This window comes from Cornus florida, unplaced genomic scaffold, assembly GCF_030987335.1.
Source record: "Cornus florida cultivar Cherokee Brave unplaced genomic scaffold, ASM3098733v1 CherokeeBrave_3.0.0_Hap2_Chr11, whole genome shotgun sequence".
Lineage (NCBI taxonomy): Eukaryota > Viridiplantae > Streptophyta > Magnoliopsida > Cornales > Cornaceae > Cornus > Cornus florida.
This window is the reverse complement of record NW_026775581.1, coordinates 111,376,833-111,385,947: the sequence shown is the minus strand read 5'-3', so window position 1 is coordinate 111,385,947 and position 9,115 is coordinate 111,376,833. Positions and strand designations below refer to the sequence as shown.

The 9,115-nt window shown below is 35.4% G+C and overlaps 1 protein-coding gene across 3 annotated transcripts; it reads left to right on the top strand.

Moving 5' to 3' along the window:
- The first annotated feature begins 213 nt into the window (after positions 1 to 213).
- Positions 214 to 8,259, top strand: LOC132287213 (transcription factor BIM1). Of its 3 annotated transcripts, none has more exons than XM_059789756.1 (12): positions 214 to 543; positions 730 to 1,230; positions 1,383 to 1,451; positions 2,730 to 3,110; positions 4,057 to 4,168; positions 4,309 to 4,439; positions 4,561 to 4,657; positions 5,538 to 5,607; positions 5,703 to 5,798; positions 6,256 to 6,716; positions 7,514 to 7,643; positions 7,773 to 8,259. In XM_059789756.1, exons 2-12 carry the CDS (start codon positions 1,194 to 1,196, stop codon positions 7,878 to 7,880), a joined length of 1,692 nt encoding a protein of 563 aa, XP_059645739.1. In that variant the 5' UTR covers positions 214 to 543; positions 730 to 1,193; the 3' UTR covers positions 7,881 to 8,259. The 3 variants fall into 3 exon arrangements, with proteins under 3 accessions (XP_059645739.1, XP_059645737.1, XP_059645738.1); XM_059789754.1 differs by having other exon boundaries at positions 216 to 543; positions 4,549 to 4,657; XM_059789755.1 differs by having other exon boundaries at positions 217 to 543; positions 2,733 to 3,110; positions 4,549 to 4,657.
- The last annotated feature ends 856 nt before the right edge of the window (positions 8,260 to 9,115 follow it).

Here is a 9,115-nt window from a genome sequence, read left to right as displayed (position 1 = left end):
TCGGGCTCCGAAATGCTGCTTATTTAATTAATATTATTAATCGGGATTGTCAATACAGCCAGGAACAGGGTCACCCAAATCCATTACAACCTAGAATCTTAACGCCGTCAGCTCCGCCGCAACGACGTTAGGAAACGGCGTTTCATCTAACGGAAAAGCAAAGGCTAAAACGGAAACGAAGACTGTATATAAATCTTCTCTATAGAAGCACAAAGAGGAGAGAGAGAGAGAGAGAGAGAGAGAGTCCTCTCCGACCTACAATCCCATCTTTCGCCGCACTGCTCGTTATATATATATATGTGTGTGTGTGTATATATGATCAGAGTATATATGTGTATAGATAGAGAGAGAGAATTGGAAGGAAATTCTGCAACATTTCGTGCTTTCAAAACCAATTGATCCCAGTGGACCTACCTACTATCTTCAAAAGTTACTGTTTTTGATTGCTTTCTGAGTACACTTCCAAATTCTAGCCGAGTCTGTCTCGTTTTTCAGAGGAATCTGAACACAATTATGCAAAGTTTATCGTAACTCGTATCAAAGGTATTCATCTTTTGAATCCTTCTTCTGGATCTCCACTTTTTTCTTTCTTAACAATGTTCTTGTATGAGAATTATAAACCCAAACACAGATATATTTATATTTTTTTTTGTTTTCATGATGAGTTTTAGTTGAATTATGGTAATTTGATTATAATTATTTGTTTTAATATCTGAATTTTGATGGCAGATTCGCTCAAATCTGTGATACGGAGTTCTGGCAGATTATTTCTGAATCTCAAGTTGAATTGTCCGTGCTCGAATTTTCTCGGACATAACCGAAGCCAATTTTCTCGGGAAACATGCAGTGAAGCCTTTTCTCGTGTGTCAAACACTGCTTCCACAATTCGCATCTCAAACGCAACGCTAAAACTAGAGGTCGATTGCGCAGATTAATTCTCGTTTTTGAGAGCGCAAACTTTATAAAGAAGACTCCACTTTTTCTGTATAAACAGATCTGAGAAGCACTTGAAGTGTTCGAATCTAAAACTTCAATTTCGCTTTTCATTTTTGAATTTCGAAGAATTCAACACTCTATTTGTGATTCATCGGAAAATTCAGTATTTCTCCGATAGTAGATTTCTTCTGGTGGTTATATATTACCGAAATTCGATCGAATTTCAACAAAATCACTATCAAATATCTCAATTGTCGATGGAGCTTCCTCAACCCCGTCCCTTTGGAACCGAAGGTAACAAAAAAAACAATACTATATCCATACTTACCTTTCTCTCTCTATATCTACATGTATGTATGTATGTATATATATATATATATTGACGATGTATGTAGACGTAAAATTTTTGAAGTTTTAACATAGTTTTGTTGCAAGTTTTTTTACAGGTAGGAAGCCAACACATGATTTTCTGTCACTGTATTCACCTGTTCAACAAGATCCAAGGCCTTCTCAAGGTAATTTTCTCTTTCTTTTCTTTTCCTTTTTTTTTTTTTTTTTTTTTCATATTTTGATATCAAAAAATAAAGAATAATATAAAAAACAAAATAAAGAAACAAAAGTGTAATAATGTTTTGATGTTTATGTGTGGGGGTGTAGATATCTATATTATATTACCAATGACTCAAATGTGTGTTTGTGTGTGTACATATACCCGTGACCCCATTAAAATGATATAGATCTGGGTCATGTATAGAGTGGGCCACATATTGGATGGGCTGACATCGCCAAGTCCAAAAAGGGGAAAGGGGTTGGGACTAAGCACTATGGGGATTGTAATAGTGTTTGGCAGGGCTTATTAGGTGGGGCCCAACCGGAGTTGGACACTATTGAAATAGACATCATCAGGCCCTAAGCAGGTGCATGGTATTCAGATATCCAAACCGGTGTTCTGTTGTGTCGACTCACACACGATTCGTGGGAGATAAATAGTGTTTAGTAGTGTGTCAAGTGTGGCACTAGTTGACAACTCTGATGTTTTTGGTAAGAGAAATCATCTTCTGTTGTCGCTTATCTAATGTTACATGCATGCATTCTCTGTGGTCAGCTATTCCACTAGTATGTTTCTTTTAATTAAATTGTCGATCACATATAATAATAATAATTTAAAAAGTTATAATGAGGAGATTTCAAGTCTCTAGATCTAATGGGTGAGAGCGCATGAGTTATTTTTTCAACGTCTAAATAGGTAACAACTGTTTTTTTAAATATAACTTTTTTTTTTTTGTTTCTGTTTGCCAGGGTAAATCCAGACCAATTTCATGGGAATTATTATTACTATTGTTATTGTTTTAAACCATTCACATGGGTGTTGCTTCTCTAAATTGTAGTTTTTTTTATTTTTTAATTATGTGGTTTTATAGTTTAAATATAATTTCGTTATCTTTAGGTCTGTTAATCCTGTCAAATTAAGCAAAACAGCTGGGACAGGTTTATGCAGAAATTTCATACTCGTATTATTTCTTGACCTTGCATTAAATTTGGGCACCTTGTCCGGATCTGATTTTCTGATGAATTAATGGGCTATAGCTTGTTAAACTAATTAATTCGGTTGCGCTATAGATAGGAGAAGAATGAAATGCTACGGGTTTCACATTCATCTTCTTTATATGTGTATGTGTGTGTGTGTGTGTGTGTGTGTGTGTGTGTGTGTGTATAGCTAAATATTTGGATATAAAAGTTGTCTCAATTATATAAATTTATTTTTTCTTCCTTTTCACGTTGACATACAAAAGCAGGTAGTTACCTAAAAACTCATGATTTCCTACAACCACTAGAACAAGTAGGGAAACACAGTGCCAAGGAGGTAATTTCCATGGAGAGAACAACTTTGGAGAAGCCTCCTCCACCAGCTCCTCCCCCTTCAATTGAGCACCTTCTCCCGGGAGGGATTGGGACTTATAGCATAAGCCATGTTTCTTACATTAATCAAAGGGTTCCGAAGCCGGAGGGTGCTATATTTACAGTGGCACAAGCTAGTAGCACTGACAGAAATGAGGAAAACTCTAACTGCAGTTCATACACTGGAAGTGGATTCACGTTGTGGGAAGAATCTGCGGTGAAGAGGGGAAAGACAGGGAAGGAGAATATTGGTGCAGACAGATGCGTCTTAAGAGGTAAATTGACATATCCTTTGCCATATTTCATTTTGAAACATTCACATGCAAGTGACCAACACACACCAAGCATGAACATGGCACGTGCATGGGAAAGTAGTCATAATTATATTCTTAGTGGACAAAATTAGATGTCCCAAGAAAAATATCAATTGACCTTCCAATATTGTTTCACATTGTATTTGCATGTGCATGCACATTAATGATTACCAGGAAACTGAAGATACTAATACAGTACTAGTAATACAATCGCTCTGAAGGAGGGTAAAAATTTGAGAACAACCTCATATGTTTAGTAAAACTTGACACTAAAATGAATTCATTGTCATAAGACATCCAAGTATGTTTTATGATATAAGTGAAGCCTCCTTGGACTGAATAGATTTGTTTCGCCTACTCAATAAGCTGGGATAGTTTTTTGTTTTTTTTTGTTTTTTGCAGGTTGGGGGTACTGGGGATAAGTTATTTTACATCTCGATAAATTTTTCCATTATAAAAGCTGATTGTTCATTGTTTAACCAACCATAGAAGTTTAAATTGACAAATGAAAAGGCTGGTTTAATAATGAAAATAATCACTTTGTACAAAAATAAGTATTAACAATTATGTATATCTCAAAATTTCCTCCTAGTATTCTGCACAGCCTGTGCTAACAGTGGTACCTGCACTGCTATGTTTGTTTCTGAGTTTCAACTTTCCCAATATAATTTTGCAATATCAAGGCACTTAAAAATATGACAATGAACTGGAAAACATTTAATTTGTTTTTTTTAATAAAGGAGAATACATTATTGGAAGTCTCACATGCACTGGACTGGGCCAAATCAACCAAGACCTGGTTGGCTAACCCAATTGGCCATGTTGAATTTATGAATTATATCAATAACATGAAGCTTGAAGGCCTTCACCATCAAATTAAAAACTTCCCGCCGATTTTGTTTGTCAGAGGCAGGAGCGAAGATGGGAGGGCAATGGATGACGTCATCAGAGCGACCATCACTTTCATCTTCCAATAACCAACGCAATAACACCACCTTCAGCTCTCGCTGTTCTTCTCAGTCAGACACTTTTCTCTACCTTTCCATTCACTTCCTTCTTATATTCTACTTCTTACCTCTTTATATTTTAATATATTTTCAATTATTCTAAGGATTATGTATTAATTTATTGAAACTGGGCTTTTAAATAATTTTCACAGGACAACATCAGGGCAGAAAAATCAAAGTTTCATGAATATGATAAAATCTGCCAAAGGTGCCAATGAAGAGGAAGAAGATGACGACGACGAAGAGTTCCTTCTCAAGAAAGAGCCTACATCCGACTACAAAGGTATATATTTCACATGCTATATATATGTATTTGTATGCAAGTTTGTGATGCTTCTATTTTTCCTCCATTTCTATCTTCTGGAACTTAAAAATATTAATACATTTTTTAGGAAATCTAACAGTAAAGGTGGATGGGAAGAGCACCGATCAGAAAGCTAACACCCCGCGATCAAAGCACTCTGCAACAGAGCAGCGTAGAAGGAGCAAGATTAATGACAGGCAAGTTAAACATTTGTTCTCTTTCAAAACTGGATTAATCTAGCTGTGTTATCTGATCAAAATTGTGTTCTATGGATGCCATAAAATCGGGTTGTATTAAAGTATCATTTTCCTATTATTCTGTTAGTACTAGATCAAAAACTAATACCAGAGATCGAGTGTGACATAAGTTCTGACGCCATCCACATTGAGATCTCCTAAATTATATCTCGTTGGATTTCTTCCATTCTTTTAGTTGCAGAGAAGGGCATGTGATTATTGATCTTTGGTAACTCTTCTCTTTATCTGTTTCCATCATATTCTACGGTTAACAATGTGTTTCACTTTAATGTACAAAATGGTAGTTCTATTTCAGTTACTAATGAGTTAATAGTTCTATAAATTTTCTTGAGAGAATATGATATACTTTATGATCTCTAATTAAAAAAATTATTTAGTAACTTATTCTTGTCTAAACTCTAAAGGGCAAAGTACTAGAAATCTATAAATGGCTACAACACTTCTTTGATAAGAGTTATTATTACATATCCAATTGTCAGAGAATGTCCTTTGGTTGAACTTTGTAAGCTAGTCCCTTCTTTTTCAACTCATTAAGTACCTTTCCTTGTGAAAAAAGAAACAAAAAAAGAGAAGAAAAAAAAGAGAGAATAGAAAAAGATTTTTTTGTAATGTCAAAAGGTAAATAATGATGAAAGAGATATGTGTCTCTCTATAGTGGATCAAGTTGTTGAGATATTCCCATGTCTTGCGAATCTTGGTCATGTTAATAAAATTTGGGCCCTGATTTTCATGTGCCCTTAGGTGCTGGGCCTTCAGGGTGGTCAATGGCATCATTGATGGTCACATTTCAAGATATTGAAATTTGAAAATTTTCATGCAGATTTCAGATGTTGAGAGAGATCATCCCTCATAGTGACCAAAAGCGGGACAAGGCATCATTCTTATTAGAGGTATGTGCATATTTCATGGTAATATGTGTGTGTGTGTTTTTTTTATGTGAAAATGATCTGACTACTCAGAATTAAATATCTGAATACATATGCAGGTTATAGAATACATTCAATTTTTGCAAGAGAAAGTTCATAAATATGAGGGGTCATACCAAGAGTGGGACCACTATCCAGCAAAGTTGATGCCATGGGTAAATCCTATACTTGGTGTAATAGAGTTTCCGTGTATTGCATCTGTTTTCAAGGTTTGGATATAAGAAAAGTTTTATCCTAGGAAGTTGATATCATAAACTTTAGACTTTTAGCAGCATGAATACAGAATCACCGATCATATAATTTGGCATTCTTTCTAAGCTATATATGACAAGAAAAAGAAAATAAAAATAAATAAATAAATAGCGTGGTTGAGGTACTGGTAAGATTCAACAGAAAGTGTGGCTCTAAACAGAGCAGTAATCAAGGTCTGCACACCCGTCTGTTATAGTTGGGACAAAGGTTATTTTGATTTGAGTTGTAAGCAGGCCTGTGTGCACAGCCGCACATGAATGCTAAGAACTGGCTGAGAAAAATGTGACTTAAATTCATTTATGCAGTAAATGAGTGTCATTTTAAACTTGAACGCTGATATACTTCCATTTGTTGAAACAGAGAACCAGTCACAGGCCTGCAGAAGGATATGTTGATCAATCTCAAGGGATGAATAGTGGGTCTGGTCCACCGTTAAAATTTTCTGAAAAGTTTGAGGAGAGTAATACAATTGTGTCCCCAGCCATTCCTAGGAATGCACATAATCCAGTAGAATCTAACATGAGCACAGCTACAACCTTCAAAGCAATGGATTACAACCCGGGATTAACAAATAAGGTAGTGCCGATTCCTGTGCCCTTGCAGCCAAACATCTTCACTCCTGGTGGAAGCAGTGGTGCAATAGCACCGATTGCACCCCGGCTGGCTTCTGATGCAGAGAACACGTCATCTCATCCTCAATCCCAATTATGGCAGAGCAGATCCTGCACCAACAATAGTGTTGTGGCAAGTGATAAGCTGAAAGAACAGGAGCTGATTATTGAAAGTGGTACAATTAGCATCTCAAGTGTGTATTCTCAAGGGTAAGTCTTATAATTACTCTTCTTTTTTCTTTTTCTTTTTATGTGTTTCTATGGTGCATTTTCTTTGAAGAAGTATAAATAAAACCTCTTGGGTTTTGGCAAAAATTAAAGGGGTTAAGAAATGTAATGTTAGTTCAGATGACTGTCTATGCATGATTAAGATACTTCGATCAGAACACTGCATTCCAAATTTTAAGAAGAAAAAACCAAATCAATGACTATCTTCATTACAATAAGTATTGCATAACGATAGCTTCACATGAGGATTTCACAAATCTAACATTTGAAATGATTTTCTTCTAGTGTCTGACAACCTCAAGATGTAGTATGCTTTATTTTTCTCCCACATTTGCAGCATGGTTTGGAAAGTATTTGAAGCTCTTAGCAAGTGGAGGGTCTTAAAACATTTGAGAATTAAATCTCTCATTTGCATTTTAAAGTTCAAAATTATTTATTACTGGTATCTTCGTCACTTATTAGAGCTTCTTCATCGGCATGGCACAACACATTCATTCTATTTGACTGAGCTTTGTCATTAATAGAGTGATTGTTTGATTACTCGCATTAGTCTAAGTGGTATCGTCAGCTATAGGTTGGCTGCACAATAGACATCTTATCCTCTCTAGTAGTTCTTTCAAGTTTCAATCTTTGTCAGTGAGAATAATCCTGGCATTGTTACTTATCAAAATAATAATAATAATAATTCTGGCATTGTTACAGCGTTTTGATTTCTTCTCCTGGGGTTGCTAGTCGAGTTATTTGAGCTACTCACATTAAGATGATTTTTTATTGAACAGGTTGTTAAATACACTGACAGAAGCACTTCAGAGTTCTGGAGTGGACTTGTCACAGGCCAGCATCTCAGTGCAAATTGATCTTGGGAAGCAATCAAATACTAGGCCAACTGCTCCTGTATCTACTGTTAAGGTACATGGTTGTCTGATTCCAGAGATTTTTATCCATATATATTATTTATTGAACTTTTAGACTCAGATTGAATCTTCATCACATATTATCACAGAATCGTAAAATAAATTTTCATTTATATCAACGTAGGATGATGATGTTCGTTCAGACAGTCAAGCTATGACGCGCACTAGAGTTGCATACCGCGGAGAGAATTCTGATCAAGCCCTAAAGAGACTCAAGACAGGCAAAAGCTAGTATGGCAAGTCAATAATATTCTCTCTTTTTTGTTATCTGATTTATTCAATTTTTTGGGTTACCATTTCCGTCTTTCGGGTGGGGTACTATGGGAGAAAGGGCCTTATTCATGTCTTCTCCTGGTACAAACTACCCCAGTTGAGACCATGACCTATTTGTACATTTTAAGTGGTGTTACAGATTGTTGAGATGCACAGGTTCTCCTAACAAACATGTATTATTTATTTATATTTGTTTTTATATTTATAGAGGCTTCCATTCTGAGATTGAGAAGCTGTTTTGTCATTCAAGGCTTCCATTCATGTGAATTTTGTAACCTTGGCTTTCCAAACATAATTTCTTTTTGTGGGTAATATAAGATGTTTTTTTTTATTATTTATTTTTTTATAGTGAAAAAGTAGTGTTATTGTTATATGTAATTCCTTAGCTGCAGAACTTCTCTATTGCATTTTTGGATCTCTAAAATTGCATTTCTAATTTTTATCAGAAGTAACAGACTGCACATTTATATTAATGATTGCTGGAAATGGAGAGATCAGAAAATAAATCCCATTACCAGGAATTAAACACAAAGTAGTTACAATCATGCGGTCCTAATCAGTAAGTCCTAATCAGTAAAGATTATTTTTTTTAAACTATGCCATTCGACCACAATCATTAGGTGTGCAGTTCTAGAGATCACTCTTGAAAGAAAGTAGACCTAGTGGGAGGATCTCTAACTTTTCCTGTGGCACTAGATTGTCCAACACACGAAAAAATCCGAATTCTGAGTTCACGAATAAGAATGCTCCATTCGTTTTTTCTAATTTTTTTATTTCAAAAGATGCAAATCTTTATGCATTTGTTTAATGGATTGTTACCTTTTATTAGTTATTGCATAACGAGGACCACCGTTGAACCTCCTCGATTGGCCAAACAAACACCATTTGGCACGATGGTAATGTGGTGCGAAAGCAACGGTTGAATTCTTTTTTATATGGCTTTCACTTATCCACTTATGCTGTAGCACCAAGTTAGAGAGTACTAAATTCTTCACAATCTACACGAAGTTAGGACCTAGTAGTATCTATCTAGCACACACAGTACACGATGTTTGTGTGTGCATATATAGTATATATATATATATATGTGTATCCAACACTCTTGACTTCTCGATCCATTGTGGTGGCTTCTTGGATCATTCAAATGCATAAAAACAGAATGATTATACAAACACCGTCTTGGGATTGCTTTTA

Coding starts and splice junctions, on each gene's coding strand:
- LOC132287213 (XM_059789754.1), top strand. CDS start 1,194: ATGGAGCTTCCTCAACCCCGTCCCTTTGGAACCGAAG. Junction 4,440..4,548: donor GCCTACATCCGACTACAAAG/GTATATATTTCA, acceptor TACATTTTTTAG/GAAATCTAACAGTAAAGGTG. Junction 5,799..6,255: donor CAGCAAAGTTGATGCCATGG/GTAAATCCTATA, acceptor TTGTTGAAACAG/AGAACCAGTCACAGGCCTGC.